The sequence below is a fragment of the Nannospalax galili genome, unplaced genomic scaffold (assembly GCF_000622305.1).
Source record: "Nannospalax galili isolate Female #2095 unplaced genomic scaffold, S.galili_v1.0 scaffold32, whole genome shotgun sequence".
Lineage (NCBI taxonomy): Eukaryota > Metazoa > Chordata > Mammalia > Rodentia > Spalacidae > Nannospalax > Nannospalax galili.
The window spans coordinates 6,846,674-6,866,132 of NW_008335297.1; the positions used below are offsets into that span (position 1 = coordinate 6,846,674).

At 44.0% G+C, this 19,459-nt stretch overlaps 1 protein-coding gene across 1 annotated transcript in view; it reads right to left on the reverse strand.

Annotated features, from left to right (window-relative positions):
* The window catches only part of CUNH16orf72 (chromosome unknown C16orf72 homolog), a 31,657-nt gene extending 15,031 nt beyond the window's left edge, over nucleotides 1-16,626 (reverse strand). Inside the window, exons 1-3 of the mRNA XM_008829943.1 lie at nucleotides 16,049-16,626; nucleotides 15,334-15,414; nucleotides 1,881-2,156 (exon numbers count right to left, since the gene is read on the reverse strand). Of these exons, the coding sequence (XP_008828165.1) occupies nucleotides 1,881-2,156; nucleotides 15,334-15,414; nucleotides 16,049-16,274 (583 nt within the window). The 5' untranslated portion in view covers nucleotides 16,275-16,626. The remainder of the gene's footprint in view (nucleotides 1-1,880; nucleotides 2,157-15,333; nucleotides 15,415-16,048) is intronic.
* Between the last annotated feature and the right edge of the window lie 2,833 nt (nucleotides 16,627-19,459).

Genomic DNA, 19,459 nt, shown 5'->3' on the forward strand with positions numbered 1-19,459 from the left:
TAAACATTCAAATCAGACTAGTATTCTCCTCAGTATACTTAATAGTTTAGCAAACCATTAGAGGACAAACTCAGCATAATTTGTTTACATAGATTCTTTTTTAAAGAGACCCTAAACTTTATCAACCCTGTTTAACTAAGACTTAAAAGGATAAGCCTGACAAACACAAGTTTGTTCTGCCTCTCATATGGACTGAATTAGTGCTGCATTCTAGGTTCACTGTAGGCAAAATTTCTTTTTCTACATTTTTATATTTAAGATTATTAAAGCCCTCAACTTAAGCATAGGTTAAACCTATAAATAGTCGTTCCTACAATTAAATCTCACTGAAACTCTCAAAGTTCAAAAAAATAGTAAGTCACAGGCTGAACAGATTTGATCAGAAAAGCAGCAATGACAGTTAAGAGCAGAGCAGCTTCTCAAGGCTGGCTCGTTCTCTTTAATATGTACACTCCAGCATGGTTATACAGCAAACATGACTTTTGTTCTGAAAACCTGTCTCTGCAGAATACTAGAAAGAAAAAAATACTCTTAAATATGGAATGAATCATAAACCACAGTTGAAGCAATCAGAAAATCTGAGGAAAGACAACTACATCACATTACCATGCACTGAACCAATCTCATAAATAATGTACACCTCTCAATTATCTTTCTGAACTTAAGAGGGAAATATGTGACATTAATTCTATAGAACAAATCATCTTCATTTTTGCCTGAGTTCCAAAAGTTCTGAACAGCTTGACTGTTTGAAAATAGTATGCAGTCTAAAGAAGTGTATCCATACAACTTTTCTTGAAATAAGTGCTTTAACTTAAAATTTGAAATCAGAAAGAAAAAAAGTACTTTTTCCAACTCCCATCTTTTCAGGGATACAGGGAAAAAATAAAGCTTTGCCAAAGGAAATGTGATCTCTTCCGGCATTAAAATTTCCATGACATAAAAGTTCTTTATACACATCCCACTATTTATTACTAGGTTAGCATTGTTTTTGATGACCTACAAATGTTAACTGTAATAGGATGCATAGGCCTAACTCGCTTGTTACTTCTACCTGGTTAGTTGTGCTTTCTATCTTGTTTTAACCAAGTCTTACTTGGTTGCTCTTTTTTTTTCCACAGCAGTCTAATAAGTCACACAAAAAAAACTTAACTCTCCCTCTTTTATATGGAAATCTGTAGTAAATGGTAACAACAGATTTATTACTGAGGACTTTCCCCCAGATTTCTCCAAGAATACTAAAGCCTCTGGGCCAAGAATACCTTAACCCTCCAGATGACAGGTGTGGCTTTGCCCCATGTCTGCACTTCTCATGATCCTATCTAAGCAAGACAGACCTGAGGGATGACAGGCAGAAGGAAAATGGATGATTTTTCACCACTTCTCACCTGATCATTCAACTCTTCATCCTCTATACCAGGCAATCTAGTTAACACTAGGGTGTTAAGAAAGGCAATTCCTGGTTCCTAGAAGAACTACCCCAACAATTACTTGCCTGTCATGGACCAAGCACTCCCAGCAACTATAACTAACAGAACTCTTTAAGACACAAGGTCTTCCTCTTTGACTCAAAAGAGGACTAAGGAAACATGTACAACATATGTAAGTATAAAACAATGACTTCTAGTCAACACTGCAGAAAGATTACTGTAATATTAATAAGCTCAAACTAATCTAAAAACATCTTTAAGATGCGCTAGCTGAAGGTCAAAAATGCCCATGTAAGTTCTTAGCTTACATTCTATTCAACATTTCTAGAACAGGTGTTTACTATATAGACAAAAAAACAGACAATAGATCTGGACCTAACCCTAAACATGAAAATGGGTCCACAGGCACACTCTTAACCATGTTCCAAAGAAATGTTTAAACGGCTTTACCATGCAGAGCTATGGCTTCCCGGAAGGGTTGCAAATCAGTCTCTACAGATGAGCTAGTTTCCGTTGAAGTAGCTCGGTTAGGGGACACTACAGTCAGTCTTGGGGGAGCTCTAGAGTTTCGTGGTGGAGGAACCTTCCCACACAGGAAGCTGATCAAATCTTCTCTACGAATAGTTCTTCTGCGTTTTTTAACCCAGGCCAACACATCCTTATTGCGTCGCTGATAGCCAATCTGAATTCCAATATCAAAACTTCGCTGATGGGTATCCACGCTTTCTATTAGAAAAAGAAAAAGATACACAATGATCATTATAGCCATACTGTATTTGCTTCTAAAGAAAACAACTTTATTAGTTAACCAAACTGAGTTCCCATGAGCTATGAGCCCTCTAAACCCGTAATTTCTCTAATAATCTGAAATATATCTTAGTCATGTTTAAAATGTTATATATTTGATCTTAATGGTCGAAATTTAGAATTCAAGTCATAGTTCTAGAACTTGTTTGCCAAAGCCCACCCCCCCAAAAAAGCACACAAATAGAGGGACTGCTTTTTTTTAGCCAAACTAACTTGCCAAATTTAACCTAATTTAGTTTAATGGTACTGAAAATTGATAATTATTGTTTATTAGTACTTCATTAAGCATCACATGAGAAAAGAAATCCTATCTATACTTGAGATAGGTATTGTCACCTTGTTGCAAGTGAGGAAGAGGTATTGAGACTTAGAGGTAACAGCTTGAATTTTCTCCAGTTTGTGGGCCCTTAACCATTAAGCTATGCTGCTCTCCTTCAGAAGGGTGGATTCTCATGAATGTTAAATAGGAGCATCTCATCATTCAACAAATGCTTAAACATTGCATATGACTCAAGCCATGCTCACCTGCATCTACCATGTCATCTCAGAGAGGCATTCCCACTGATGGTGTGAACACACAAAGATTTAGAATACACAAGCCTATAGCAAACTTTTTTTTTTATTATTTTTATTTTATGTGTATGTGTATATTGCATGCATGTAGGTAAGTGCACACATGTCATGCAATGCCTGCAGAGGTCAGAAGAGGCTGTCAGATTCCCCTGGGATTGGAATTACAGTTGTTAGCTGCCATGTGGATGCTGGGATTGGAACCCGGGTCTTTTGCAAGAACCACCAGTGTTCTTAAACGCTGAGCCATCTCTCCAGACCCAATATAGCAAACATTTTAAAATAGCAAGAGAAAAAACGTTGATACAAAAAACAAAAGGGAAGATGGAACTAAAAAGTTGCACTCTGCCCTGGTATGTTTTCATTATGCTTCCAATTCTCAACAACTTTTTATAACTAATATCTATTCCCTTGCCTTAAAATTCCTCAGACATGGCCGGGCCTGGTGGCACACGCCTTTAATCCCAGCCCTCGGGAGGCAGGCGGATCTCTGTGAGTTCAAAGCCAGCCTGGTCTCCATAGTGAATCCAGGACAGCTGGGGCTACAGGGAGACCCTGTCTCAAAAAGACCCCCCCCCAAAAAAAAGAAAAATTCCCCAGACGTACTGAATTGAGCTCAGCAAATCTGTTCACTGCCCTTCAGTGATCTGTACCTAGCTAAAAACAACATTTGAGTTAAGTCAGTGCAATTTATTTTTAGTTAGCTGCTGTGCTAGCAGAACACATCACCAGTATATCCATAATGACATCCAGTAAGATAGTTCCCTTTTCCCTGGACCTTCTATAAAAAGCAATGGAACATTTCTATATACTGTTCCTGACTTGATTATTTTAATCCATGTCTGCTATATCTAGAGTAGACTCTAAAAGGAAAGTCATACAATGATTAGGTATATCCCAGAAAGACAAGACCAAAATCCAGACATCAGAGGACCCAAGTTGAATGAATCTGCTTTACTAAAGGTCTGACTGAGTAGTTCAACAAAGTCAGAGCACATGCTTAGTTAAGCACCCACAGGTTCAATCCCTAGTACCCACTCCCAAAAGGAAGATGACAAGAGTGCAGCTGTACAAGCAAAACTCTGCAACAAGATCCTCTCCTTAGCAGATGGCACGTCTTTTACTGAAGATCCAAAAGAAAATGGGATGTTCATTGGAGTAGGGCTTTCCTCTTAAATACTTCCAATCGTTTTAACTTTGAGAAAGTAGATTTGCTAATTTCACAGATAAAAAGAAAAAGTAGACTCATTCTCCAGTATCACTTAGAATCCTAGTCACCATGTCAGTCATTATCTGCTGATGTCTTTTCTCAAACACGAAACAGACATGAGAACCTTTTAAAAGGAAAATAGCATTCATGAAGGTAATACACACAGCACTTCCCATCTCTTAGAGAAAAGGTAGGAAAGCCAACCTTAAGAGGGTGGATATACCTCAGGTGACCTTGAGAAGTTCTTATCAGGGATTCTCAAAAAGCTGGGGAGTTAGTTCAGGGAAATCAAGCAAGCGAAGCCTATATCAAAGAACCAAAGGTAAATATAAAATTCATGCTATCAAGTTTTTGGAAAACCATGCTATCTAAATGAATTGCTTTTCATGAATTGCTTTTCATCAAGATCATAGCTACAGAGGTTGCTTCCAAAGAGAAAGAAATTTTATCTTTCAAGAATAAGTTAAATTTGATAGAAAACTTAAACCAGAGAAGAGGCCCCCTGATATGATCTAAAAGCATGACAATTCTGAGAAAACAGAGCCAAGTTTTAGGTTGTTCTGATTAAGCACACAAGAAGCCTGAACAGTCAGATCTATAATGAACTAATGCTCTCACCATAGATTAGAACACTGTAAAGCCTAATATTTACCAATGTCCTGTTTTAAATGAAAAGCTATAACACCCAAACACACACACACCTCCTTTAAGAAATTGTGTAGCTGCTGGGCATGGTGGGACACACCTCCAATCCCAGCACTCTGGAGAGAGGCAGGCAGATCTCTGTAAGACTGAGGCCAGCTTAGTCTACATCAGGGAGTTCCAGGCCAGCTTGGCTACAGGGAGTCCTTTCTCAAAAAGACCGAAGGGGGGGGGGGAATTAGTGCAGCTGACTGATCATCTCACCTTAAAGCTTCTGACCAACCCTCAAACCAGAACCAACTAGGAGCTTGACAAAGACCAGGCATTTTGTAAACAATAACTTCCAGAAGGAGCAAGAGTAGGTAGGTAAGTAGGTAACCATTTGGTCTTCTAGGTCATGCTTTTGCACTAGCTCTGTATAACTTTTAGTACCATCAAGAGCATATTCTAAAAGTCAAATCCAATTAGTTTACCTCTCAAGTAAATACAACCTCAGTTATTTCCCTAATAGAAAGGCTCCTGTAGAGGCCAAGCTATTTAGAATAGTCTCTATGTTTAGGACTTTACTTAATAAAGTCACTTTGTTAGAAATAAAGCCTTCTAGCCAGGCATGGTGGCGCACACCTTTAATCCCAGCACTCAGTAGGCAGAAGCAGGAGGATCTCTTTGCGTTCAAGGCCAGTCTAGTCTACAGAGTGAGTTCCAGGCCAGCCAGGGCTACAAGGAAACCTTGTCTCAAAAGAAAAAGAAAGCTTTCTGCCAGGTGTGGTAGTACATACCTTTATTCCCAGCACTGGGAGGGCAAAGGTAGGCAGATCTGAGTTCAAGACCAGCCTGGTCTACATAATGAGTTTTAGGCTGGCCAGGGCTACATAGCGAGACCCTGCCTCAAAAAAAAAAAAAAAGAAAAGAAAAAGAAAACCTTCCTGCAAACGTGGTAGCTGACACCTATAATCCCAACAGTTGGGAGGTAGAGGGAGGAAGACCAGGAATTCAAAGCCAGCCTGGACTACATTAGATCCTGACTCAAAAAATAAACAAAGCCTTCCTCATACTGTCAATCAACAAGGAGACTTGCATGCTTACTGAAGAATTTCAGGCATGAGGAGACTACATTCAAATGCAATCCATGGATAAAGTATTGTCCAGAATGAACAATAATTCTACCTTCTTTAAACACAGATGTCATCATGAAGGCCCTCAAACACATCTACACCCTGAAAACTTGACACCCAGGAGTGTGGGCTTCAGAACCCTGGCCTCAAAAAGCAGTTCACACAAACTGTGGAACAGCCTTGTGTCCAGAATGATTTTATGAAAATTAAGCCATTGTGGAAAAGAGCTAGAAACTAGGGAGTAGGGTAGGTGAATCCTCAAAGGCAAATTGTCTTAACCTTAACATTCATTTCCTTATTTTAAAAAAGCCCAGCATGGTGGCACATGCCTTGAATCCCAGAGGAAGGTGGATCTCTGTGAGTTCAGGCCAGACTGGTCTACAAAGAGAGTTCCAAACTAGCTGGGGCTACAGGGAGAACCTGTCTCAAAAAGACCAAAAAAGAGCTGATTTATACAATAGCCAAAATCACAGTAAAACGATCCATGTTTCCACAGTAAACTGCTTTCAACAATATGAAATAGATTTCAAGACATTTCAGAAGTGTAATTTTTCCAGCAGGACAGGTAAAGGAGACTAGAAATAGAAAACTGAACAAAATCAAACTAATTTTAAAGTGAAAACCAAATGGGGTACATTCTTACAGAGTAGTTTTTGGGTTTGGTACTAAAGTTTAAACCCAGGGTCTTGCAAATGCTAAATTCATATTCTACCAATGATACGTATACCCCATCTCTTTAATGTTTTTTGATACAAAACTTTGTGAGTCAGCAAAGCAGGTATCCCAATTTCATAAACAGGGAACTGAGGCTCAAAGAATCTTGTCCAAAGCTGGGTAAGAGGCAGTTCTTCCTCAATAAAAAGAAGCACACATTCTCCTTTACAAGCCAAAGACCCAATCAAAGCGACACTTCTAAGGACTAGTACTGGCCACAAAATATTTGAATTTAAAGTTAAATTTACACTAACCAGCTAAAAGTCTGACAAAGAAGGAAAAAAAAAAAAAAAAAAGACAATCTTTTGTTTTTTGGTCAATCTGAGACAGTCTCCCTGTAGCCCCTGCTGACATGGAACTCACTTTATGGACCAGCTAGCCTGGATCTCACAGAGATCAGTCAACCTCTGCCTTCCAGGTGCTGGGATTAAAGGTGTGTGCAGCCACCACGCCTGGCCTTGTTTGTTTTGAAGAATGGGTCAAGAACCTGGCCTTGTTTGTTTTGAAGAATGGGTCAAGTAGCTCATACTGGGCTGAAGATGACCTTGAACTTCTAACTCTTCTGCCTCCACCTCCTAAGTGCTGAGACATGTGCCACCATGCCTGGCTTGTGTGGTGCTAAGAATTAATCCAGGGTCTCATACATGCTAGAAAAGCATTCAAAAAACTGAGCTACATCCCCAGCCCAAAAGTAACGTTTTTATTAGGAACATAAAGCCAAAAAATGGAACTTTTTTCCAGTTATTTTAGGAACACAACTCCCATGTGTTCCCTACAAAATGAGTACCTAAAACTAAGTACTACTCTCCCACTTGTAACGTATTTTCCTAATCTTCACCCAGAACAAAGGACGGAAACCAAGAAAGAATCGTAACAGTCACTTGTTAAGCCTCCCTGACCTCTAATCCCAGCCCTCCCTTTTCTAAAGTTACTCCTTGTTTTTGTCTGGATAGCCAACTATGTGTTGAGGAAGCTTCCTCTACATTTGTTCAAGAAGTAGAACATGTAACTTATCCTAAGTAACTAACCTGCATAACCCCACACTTGGCTACCATACTAATTCTGAGTAATTAAACTATTTGATTCTGGCTAAGAAGTCTGCAACAAGTTAATATGGGCTCTTCTAATGCTAAAAGAGTAGCATTATCATAACAAAAAAATGAGCACAAACTGTGGATATACACTTAAGCACACATGCACATTCAACAAGAAAAGAAATGCAGTATAAGAGCCTAAACCACCAAATTAAGCCAATCATACATAGAGTCCCTAAGTTAGAGAGGTACCAACGAATCACCAATGAAGCTGGCCTGACTTGTAACTTCTGATCTTATGACCAAAAGACTCTTTTACAGAAAAGTTATACCTACAAAAAGGTTTGTCTTTTTTTTTCCCAAATTTTATTATGTTTACTCTATGTTTGTGGATGCACACACACAGACACACACACACAGGTACGAGGTACAAGTAAAGGTCAAGACAACCTCTGGGAGTCAGTTCTTATACCTCATGGGTAGGTATCAAAAGCTCATCAGACTTGGCAGCAAGCACTTTTACCAACTGAGCCATCTTACTGGCCTGAAAACGTTTGTATTCTCTAAAATTCAGACTGAATAAACTAGGTGTGGTGACAAACACCTACAATCCTAGCACTTGGGAAGCTGAAGCAGAAGAATTATAGGTTAGGGGTCAGTCCAGGCTACAAAGTGAGTTCCAAGATAACCTGGGTTACTGCATAGCAAGAACCTGTTTGAAAATGAAAGGTCTCAAAATAATATGGGGGGGAGCCTCAAAGCTTGGTTTTAATTTTTTGCAGTAAGGAGTCACAAGCCTTGCCATCTACCTCAAGGCAGAACACACTTTCTCTCTGATTGCTATAGGCACTCACTACTTGGCCCACAAGATTTTCATTATGTTCAGTTCATCTTTAGCATACAGGTAGCAAACAGGTTAGGTCTAAACTGGCCACACTGAAGTGGAACATGTGTTAGAAAGAGAATGTGACACAACACTGTTTCACTTGTCCATTCTATTTCATTTGTCCCCTTTAGAAAAAGAAATGCGCATACCACAGAAACTTACTGCAACACACAAAGCAATTTAGGAGACAAAATATGAAGAGAGAATTACTTCCCCTTGTATTAAACACTCACCACTGTGAAAAGTAATTGAGAAAGTTAAAACTGGATTATCACCATCAACATTTGAGCATTCCCTAAATGCCAGGCCCAAAATAAAGTTTATATTGTGCTATAATTTTTTTTAATGCATATGTGTATTGTCTGCATGTGTGTAAGTGCACCCGTGTCATGCAATGCCCTTGAAGTCAGAAGAGGGCATCAGATCCTTGGAACTGTAGTTACAGATGGTTGTTAGCTGCCATGTGGGTGCTGGCAATCGAACCCAGGTCCTCTGCAAGAGCAGTCAGTGCTCTTAACCACTAAGCCGTCTTTCCTGCCCCTGAAGCCCTTTTGTATTGTTAACCCAGGAGCACAGAAGTGAAATCCTTGATCCCTGATCATCTCTAGAACCACACAGCAAACAAGAAACAGCCAAGACCTAAATCAGCCAGTCAAAAGACCCCCAGACTGAAACATGATGCTAGCCTAGTCCTCTGCAGTACTGCTAGAAAACAGACACCTATAGGCAGATGATACCCAAGGAGATGCAGAATCAACTCTTAATGTATGCAGTATCAAGAGAAAGCTAGCTCTCAATGTGGCAGAGTTCTATTTAACCAGTGCTTCAAAGGCTTTTTTTTTTTTTTTGGTCTTTTGAGACAAAAAAAAATTTTTTTTTCTTTTCACGCCTTTAATTCCAGCACTTGGGAGGAGAAGCCAGGCAGGATCTCTGCGTTCAAGGCCAGCCTGGTCTACATAGTGGGTTCCAGGCTAGCTGAGGCCACAGGGAGACCCTATCTCAAAAACACCAAAAATAAATGAATATATAAATAATAAATAAATAAATGTAAAAAAAACAATGGACCAGGCAAGGTAGCACACACCAAGCACTTGGGAGAATGAGGCTGAAGGACTGCTACATGTTTGAAGACAGCCTGGACTACATAGCAAAACCCTGTTTCAATGAAAGAACAAAAAAAAGATTTCCAGAAAAAACAAAAGACAATTGGGTCCAGAGATGTAACTCAGCTGGTAGAGTGCTTACCTAGCATGTACAAACCCTGAGATTGAGCCCCAGCATGAATAAACCAGGTTTGGTGGCAAAGGCCTATAGTCCCAGTCAGAAGTTCAAGGTCATTTGCACCTACAAAGCAAAGCAAGCTCGAGGCCACCTTAGGCTAGAAATCTTGTCTAATAAAAAAAAAAAAAAAAAAAAAAAAAAAAAAAAAAAAAAAAAAAAAGACCGTAGCTCTATGGGGTTCCTTAAAGGCTACTGAAGAACTAAGGCACCAGCTCCCACCACAGGCTACCCTGTTTGTCCTGTGAGGCTACCTAGGATAACCTTGCTTTGAATGACAACTATCAGTCCAATCTTTAGTAGGCAAGCATTCCCAAGCAAAAAACGAGAATTCAAAGTCCTATAATCTTAGCACTTGGGAGGCTGAGACATGTTACATGTTGGAGGCCAGCCTGGTCTACATAGCAAGACATACTTTCAAAAAAACTGATGTGGTGGTACGTACACGCATTTAACCCCAGCACCTGGGAGGGAGAGAAGTGAATTTCTGTGAGTGCTGAGGCAGCTTGGTTTATACTGCGAGTTCTAGGTCAGCCAGGGATATAGTGAAATCCTGTCTCAAAAAAAAGGAATTCAGAATTATATGCAGTGCTTTCCTAATGAGAACCTGAGAAACTAAAATGGAAACCAATCACCCAAAAAAATGAGGTGAATAAGCAAACATAGCTGGTAGTGTGGCTCTATGGTAGAGCACTTTAAGATTCCATCCAGAGGACTCCCCACCAAAAAATAAATACAGGTTTAGCAATGTATTTCCAAGGTACCCATCATCCTTAGCTAGAATAAAACCACCTCAGGAACTCTTCACTCCCTTTAACTGCAGCTATCACAAATCCATACAATGCCAAGAGCCCAATGAACACCACTGCTTTGTAAAGATTAAATCAAGAACCAGCAACTAGGGTTTTCTTGCCCCCTATCACCACCCTCCCAAAAAAGTTTCACAGATTTCATTCTAAGTTCTACCAAAGAACTATATCCCTAGCTCTCTTTGAAACAGGATCACTATGTAGTGCTGGCAGGCCTCAAACTTGCTACCTTTCTTGCTCAGCTAGGATTTACAGGGACTTACGTACCACAGGCCCTGATCAAGCACTCCATTTTACTGACCTTCATCCCTTAAGAAAATGCCAATTTACATTCTCTTCCAAACCCTTCCAGTCACATTCCAACTAAACCACAACTGCAAGTTCAATTTTTTCAAAAAGCCACTGGCAATTAAAAGAGGACTCTGAGGGGCCATCAAGATGGCTCTGACTACTTGAGTACAATCCATGGTGAAAAGCAAGCATGAACTCCCAGAAGTTGTGCACTCATTCTCTCTCTCTCTCTCTCTCTCTCTCTCTCTCTCTCTCTCGGATCTGGCCCCTGGTTTTAACTTTTGAAATGCGCATTCCTTTAAGAAGAAGAACCAGGGCTGGAGAGATGGCTCAGTGGTTAAGAGCAGAGGACCCAGGTTCAATTCCCAGCACGCACATGGCAGCTATGAACCACGGTTAACTCCAGTTCCAGGGGGATCCAAAGCTCTCTTCTGACCTTCTTCTGACCTCCAAGGCATTGCATGACACAGGTGCACTCACATACATGCAGGCAATACACAATACAATATGAGTATATACATAAAATAAAAACAATAATTTTTTTTTTTTTAAAAAAAGGGAGAACCCAGGCTAGGCATGATCTGCATATAACTCCAACACTAGGGAGCCAGAGGCACCTTGAGGCCAGCTTGAGCTACAGAGGTAGGTGCTGTCATAAATAAATAGGCAAACAAATAAGCATGCACGCTCCCCAAAAGCCCGAGTTCTCCAGCAATTTGAAACTTCCCACATGCTCACTTCAGGAGTTATCAAGGAGCACCACTCTTCCCAGGCTGCAAAATGAGCCATTTTTAGCTTATCAAGTGCTTGGTTACATAAAATACATGTGAGTACTGCCCACTTGAGGATCCCTCCAAAGTCTTTGCCCTGTAAGTTACACTGAAGTATTTCATCATAACTGTGAAAAATGTGATTTAAATTTACTATTACTTAATGCTGAATGCACTTGCGACTCTACTTTGCTAAATTTGGTTGGTTCTATTTAAAGTAGCCAAATACTTCTATAGTTGTATGCCTCTTCTATAAAGGCCACACCCTGAAAAAGAGGGTGTGAGAGTAGATTATTATCCACTCTAGCAACAAGTAGTCTCAAAAGAAAGATGGTACAGCCAGGTGTGGTGGCCCATGCTTTTAATTCCAGTACTTAGGAGGCAGGGGCAGGAAGATCTTTGAGATGGAGGCCAGCCTGACCTACATAATAGGGCTAGAGGGAAACCTTGTCTCAAAAAAATAAGATATTGCTAAGCTACCAAACTCCACACAAAAATGTATCCCTTCCTATAAGGTAACTTAAAGGTTATTATTTTGGGTCTGGAGAGATGGCTCAGCAGTTAAAAGTACCTGCTTCTCTTGTGAAGAACCAGGTTTCTTTCCCAGCACCCACATGGCAACTCACAATCATCTCTAACTCCAATTCCAGAGGATCTAACACCCTCTTCTGGACTCCACAGGCACTGCCTGCACATGATGTACTTACATACATACAGACAAAACATAAATAAATTTTTTAAAGGTATGTTTCATTTTACAGAAATAGGATACTTAATAAAACCAACTCACACTGACAATGCAGAAACAAAATGTCATATTTAAACAAAATTAGCCAGGCATGGTGACCTGACACACAACTTTAGTCCCAGTGCTAAGGAGGCCAAACCAAGCAGATCTCTTGTGAGTTCAAGGCCAGCCTGGTCTAAGACTTGTCTCAAGACACATTAAAACACACCCCCTCAATTTGTTTTAACTAATGTCCCTCATTAAGTTTTATAAACAAAGAAAATTTAGTAAGTCAACTAATGTGGTGGTGTAGGTGCCTCCAAAAAAAAAAAAACAGTATCTGCTTTTGGTTTTTTCTGATTTGAGAGTTTCACTATTTAATAGCCCAGGCTGACCTTGAACTCAAGGCAATCCTCCCATCTGTCTCCCAAGTACTGGGACTCCGGGCATTTGCTACCATGCCCAGCATAGGCAGTATTTTCAAATGAAGTAATCAAATTAAAGAATTTTTTTAGACGGCTGGAAAGATAGTTAAAAAGACATGTATTGACTGCTCTTGCAGAGTTCCAAGCACCCACATCAGGTAGTTACTTCATGACCACCTACAACTCCTGCTCAAGGGAAATTCAATGCCTCTAGCTTCCCGGGGCACGTGCACACATACCCACAGGCTGACCATACACACAAAAATTGAAATGAATAAAATATTTTCTTAAATAATTTTTTCAGGCTGGGTGTGGTGGTGCATGCAGAGCTCTAATCCCAGCACTCAGGAGGCAGAGGCAGATGGATCTCTGTGAGTTCAATGCCAGCCTGGTCTACATAAGTGAGTTCCAGGAAGACCCTGTCTCAAAAAGACCAAAAAAAAAAAAAAAAAAAAAACTATTAGCTTTAGTCCTAGCAGGCCTCATCCTATCAATACAGGACGGCACCAAAACCAAACTCTACTCACGTCTGTATCCAGCTTAGGCTGGCTAGGTAGGCACTAGATACTCAGAATTTGCTGTCTTCCCTTCTAAACAAAAACTGCAGAAGCAAAAAGATAAGCCACCATACCTCTGTATAACAGATTACCCTACAATTAAGAAGCACTGAGCCTTGGCACCTTTAATGCCATGAGATGCAGGCCAATCTCTGTTGAGACCTGCCTGGTCTACATAGCTGAGTTACCCGGCTATACAGACGATCTCAAAATAATAATAGTAAATAAACGGTACTAAGCTATTAGAACCTGCAATTATGAACTCAATGGAGCTATCTCAAAAGCACACTATATCAAAGATGGATACAGGGACAGCTACATACAGCATTCAGGGTTGCCAGGGACTAGAGTAGTATGTGGTAAAAATAAAACTGCACATTTTAAAAGGTTGCTTTTACTTTATGCAAATTATATGTTACAAGAAACTTGAAATTGCTCAAAATTGAGTTTGAGTATTATGTAAAAATTCTCTTTATAGATAAAATCAAGAGTCATTACAAAGAGAATGCTCAAGGCCCTCAAGCACCGACAGATGCTAAAAAGCAATTTATTCACTACATAGTGAGTTCCAGGCCAGCTGGGGCTACAAAAAGACCAAAAAAAAAAAAAAAAAAAAAAAAAAACCTTGGGCTAGAGATGGGTTTCAACAGCCATGCAAGCACCTAGTATGTATGAGACCCCCCTGGTTCCACCCTCAACACCCAGCCCCAAAATTTAAAAATTCAGCTACATAAAATCAAAGTTGGCTGGGCGTGGTGGCACAAGCCACCAGCAGAAACAGGTGGATCTCTGTGAGTTCTAGGTAAACCTGGTCTACATAGTTCCAGGCCAAATGGGGCTACTGAAAGACCTTGTCTCAAAAAGGCAGAGGGGAGAAGAAAAAAAAAAAAAAAAAAAAAAAGGCTGACCACTGAGTAATCATTTAAATTATGTTTCTAGCAGGGTATGATGGTACACACCTGTTATCCCAGCACTGGCGATCCTGAGGCAAGAGAATCAGGAATATGAGGCCAGTCTAGGCAGTTGAGACTCTGTCCACAACAGCAAAAATCAATAAATATGCTGGTTCCCTTTCTTCAATGGACTATGAGGAGTTCCTAGTTCCCTAAATTAACATTCCCAATGACCAGTTTCAGTTAACAGTTCTCAAAATTACTGTTGTTCCCCCCACCCCAAACTGCCAAGTCTGCTAAACAACTCCTACGGAATGCTGACATCGACAATCAAAAAATATGCCACAGTATGTTTCAACCTATTTTGATATTTCTGAATAGCACAAAATCCCATTACTGTGTACTGGGTGTTTTAAAGGGGAAAAGAACCTGGCTTAACATTTTTACTATCAAATCCAAATCCTTATCACAGGACAATTTCCAAATCTTCCAGACCTCAAAGGCACAAAGTCAAACCTATTGTTAGCAAGAGTACAATGTGCAAACCCATGTATTTACAACCTTCAGTCATGAGGATAGAAAAATCAACTAACTCCTGAAAGAGACCACCATCAAACACAAAGCTATCCTCAAGATTCTTACAGATGCCACTAACTTAACAATCAGCTACAAAGTAGTGAACAATCTGATGAACCTGTTTAAGGGCAGCATGCACAGTTCCAATCAGCAAGTGTTAAAAGCACTGCAATGCTATCACTACCATGCTGCAAGTGGTCAGACTCAGGAGGGTCCTCACACCCCTTGAAGCCTTTTCCAAATCGAAGCAGGGGTCACATCACAGGTCTTCCACTGCCCGGCTTCTGGGAGCAGTCTCAAGCCCTACTGGATAACCAAGAGCCTCCACACAGCACGCGTCAGCAACAGTCCCTTCTCAACGATGACAACCAAGTGTCCCCCGGACACTGCCATATGTCCCCGAGGAAGGAGACGGAGGAGTGTCAAAACCACCTCTGGATGATTTAGCTAGAACACCATCGAGATTCTCAAGTTGCAAGGCATTCAAGGTGAGGAGCGGCTGGGCTGGAAAGCAGCGAACTCGTCGGTCGTCCACACGAACGCAGTCTGTCCTTCCTCCCTTCCCCCTTAACCCGGCCGTGCAGCAAGGTTATCTTTACCTTTGTAGAGGTTGGTGACGGCGGTGGCTGCGTTCTGGAAGGGGACCCAGAGAGAAAGTCCTGGCTGCTGACACACTCGGTCTGGAGGAAAGAAGTAAAATAAAAATAAAAAAAACAGGAAAAAAAAAAAAGACACAAACACACAAGAGGACACAGAGAAAGAGAATGTTATTTGGGCGTCAATCACTCCGGAACGGCCATATTAGGTTTCGCCATTTTGTTCAAGGGTTTGGGGAGCCCAAAGGGAGCCGGAGAACCGGAGTGGAGGGGTCGAGGAAGGGGCACCAGACAGCGGTTGCGGTCCGGCCGACTCGGGGAGGCACCCCCGGCAGTCCCCGCCCCGAGGCCGGCTCCGGGCACAATAGGGCCTCCCTGCCGCCTCCTTCGCCATTTTGTGACGGGGACTCCTCCCCTGTCTCCGCGCGGCGGCCTGGGACACTCAGCTCGGGGTGTGGGGACCCCCGAGAGTGGCTTCGCGGTGGAAGACCGCCCAAGCTCCACCGCCCTCCCCCGTCCGGGCCGCTCCGAGGCCGCCGCCGGGCAGCTCGGATGGCCGGGGTCCGCGGCGCCACCGTCCCCGCCCCTGGGCCACCGTCGCCCCGCTGGTCCCCGCAGGAGTGCGGAATACCCGCGGGCTCTGCGGAAGCCAGCCGGGAGCCCGGCAGAGTGGACGCTCCCGGGTCGGGGCGGCGCCAAGATGGCGGCTCGGCCTCACCTTTGTAGAGCTGGGCCACGGCGGTGGCCGAGTTCTGGAAGAGGTGCCACAGCTTCTGCTGCTTGTGCTCGGGCTGCGCGGCGGCCGCCGCCTCCTCCTGCAGCTCGGGGGACAGCTGCTCGTCCTGCTCCGCCTCGGCCAGGCACTGCCGCTCCCACTTGGAGAACCAGTGTTCAGGCCCGTGCTCCTGGATCTCCGCCTCGCCCTCCTCCTTCCGCTCTTCCATCCTCCGCGGCCTCCCGCGGCCTCGCCGCCGCCGCCGCGTCCTCCTCAGACGGAACCCCCGCGGGAGCGTCGTCGTCGACAGGCCCGGGGACGGGGAACCCGGCGGCCGGCCCAGACCTCTCCTGCACGCCTGCGGCGGCCGGCGACCCTCCCCGCACCGCCCGGGGGCCTCTGCCCACCCTCGATCCCCGCTGCGAGCCGCCGCGCCTCCGCCTAGCCTGCACCAAGCCCGAGCCCCTCTCTACAGCCCACCCATGGCGCCGCGGCCTCCCTTCGGCCGCTGCTCCCCACCCGGCGCTCCGCTCAGCCCAGCCAGCGTTGCCGAACCCACCCCGAAGACTGAGGAACGACGTCGACGCCACTGCCGTCGACGCCTCTGCGGCGGCCGGGCCCCGCCCTCCCACGCCCACATGCTGACTGGAAAGCACCACCCACGTCTGCCGGCGGGGGGCCCCCCCCCCGCAAGGCGGTTGGGCCGCGCCCGCTGTCAGCCTCCCGATTGGTCGGAGCCCACCGGGTTCCTCGTGCCGGCCCCTGAACGCCGCGCTATGATTGGCTCGCTCGCCGGCCTGTCTGCCTGTCATCAGTGGGCGGGGTGAAAAGGAGTAAATGTCAGGAAAGAAGTGGACGACTGGGAGGAGGGAGGAGTTGACAGTAGTCGCGACCCACAATGAGGAGAAAAAATAAATAAATAATGTGTATCTATCTAGGAGGAGACGACTGCTCATGCGCACTGCTTGTCCCCCCCTCGTTCCCCCCCGCTGGGTCACGTGACTTGGCCGAGTGCTTGCGGGCGGGCGGAGGGGCGGGTAGTTCTCCGCGTTTGCGCAGCCCTCCTCCAGGGGCCCGGAGTTGAGTGGGTACTTGTTTGCAAACCCTTGGGGTTCCCAGGAAGAAGAGTGGGAAAAGTAGAGCATAAGCCCAGGTTTGCTGAGCGCTTTCGGTGTTTCTACTGCACAGTTCCAAGCCGACGGGTCCTGAAGAGTGGGGTCTCCGTCTACGGCTCCTCGGCCTGTCCAGGGGAAGGCAGGCCCCAGCTGGACAGCGGGCCGAGGGGCGTGCTGCGTGTGCGCCCTGCCCCTGCACCGCGAGCACCTGCCGGTGCACGCTCCCGAGACACGTGCGGCCCCCACCGGTCCGTCCTCGGCTGCAAGCGCAGGGATGCTGGCGTAGCCCGGGTGAGGGGCTCCAGGACCGACTGGACCTCTCTATCAAGACTTGGCTCAAAGGCCGGTGTTTGTGATTCCAAAGGCTCGTTTGTAATCCCAGAACCCAGTAGAGCCTGGAAGATCGAGAGTTGGAGGCTAGCCTAGACTATGAAAAAATAAATAAAATAAAATAAAAAACCCCACTAGGCCAGGCGTGGTGGTGCACGCCTTTAATCCCAGCACTTGGGAGGCAGAGGCAGGCAGATCTCTGTGAGTTCGAGGCCAACCTGATCTACATAGCAAGTTCCAGGCCAGCTGGGACTACAGGGAGACCCTGTCTCAAAAACACCAAAAAAATAAAATAAAAAATTACTACATGACCTAGAATCTGACCCATTTGCCTCCCTCTCCCAGGTACTGCTATTACTGGTGAGCAACACCTAGGGGGGTGTAATCCAGTTCTGTGGCTCAAACCCAAAGTTTCCTGTGTGCTGGCAGTCTACCAACAGATCTGTATCACCCAGGCCTGGGGAGAATTTTTTTTTCAATCCTAAATTTCCTTTAAGCAACATTATCACACAGCAACACCTGGTCCCCACAAATGCCCACAACCAGCATATAAAAGCAGGCTGTATGCCAGCCAGGCATGAAGTCTTATGCCTGTGATTACTTCCAGAGCTTGGGAGGAAGAAGCAGGAGGATCTTTACAAATTTGAGGCCAGCTACATATGAAGATCCAGGTGAGCCAGAACAACATAGGTAGACCCAGTCCCAAAAAAAATAAAAAAGCACGCTGTGCAAAAGCCACAGTCATATGGGAGGGAGGCAAAAGCAGAGTCCCAGCCTGGAATTAAAAGTCATTCCCTGGAGGAGGACACACCTCTGGATCCGGAGTGAGAGTGAGGCACAGATAAATTCCCACAGGATGGGGGAAGATAAAAGGAAAACTGAAATTCATTCATTTTGCCTATCTCAGTCTAGACCCTTCTTGGGCAGGTTATTTCCTCCCCAAGAAATAACCTTTGAAAACTGGGTCAAATGAGTATGTTCTGAGTGTGTGTGAGTCCCACATACATGGATGTCCCTCAAAGGGAAAAACAGTTGGGTGGAGGGATTTGACTCATGCCTGAAATACCAGCACTCACAAGAGCTGGAGGCAGGCAGATCTCTAGCAACTCAAGGCCAGCCCTGGACTACAGAATGAGGCCAGAATTCAGCTGAGCCCACTCAGTAATAAAGGCATATTGCTGTGAAAGCCTGGCGACCTGAGTTTAATCCCCTCAATTCCTCCTAGGGATGGAAGGAAAGAGCCGACTCCACAAAGTTTTCCTCTGACCTCCACAAGTGAGCCATGGCACATAAGCACCCATAACACACACCATAATAATAAATGAAATAAATGTTTTTTTTTAAAAAAAAGGGGGGGCGAGGTGATCTTGTTTTGTTTTTATTTTGGACTTTGAGACATATCTCACCCATATCCTCAGAAATAGTGTTTGAAGGGTCAGATAATTTGAATTAAATATTTTAGAAGATAGTTTGCCCTCTGAGTGCTAAGGTTGTGAGTGTGCATCACAACAGCCCATTTATGGGGTGCTGGGAATGGAACCAGGGCCTTGTACACATCAGGCAAGCACTCTGCCAAACGGAGTACATCCTCAAACTGCCCCCTTTTGTAAATGTTATTATTGTGTATGTGCATGATGCACATGTGGACACATGTGCCAGGATACACGTGTGGAAGTCAGAGGACAGCTTTTGTGGGTGAACTTCACATGTGTTCTTGGACTCAAACTGAGGTCTACACAGTCTCACAATGTAGCCCTGGCTGACCTGGAACTAAAAATGTAGATCAAGCTGCCCTGGAACTCAGAGGGATCTGCCTGCCTCTGTCTCCTGAGTGCTGGAATTAAAGGCATGTGCAACCACCTTTTGGATCTCCACAGTGGTGGATTTATAGACATGTATCACCACAACCAATTGGGTTAAAAAAAAAAAGCTTTTTAACTACAAGCATTTTGGGGGGGCTTTGGGGTTT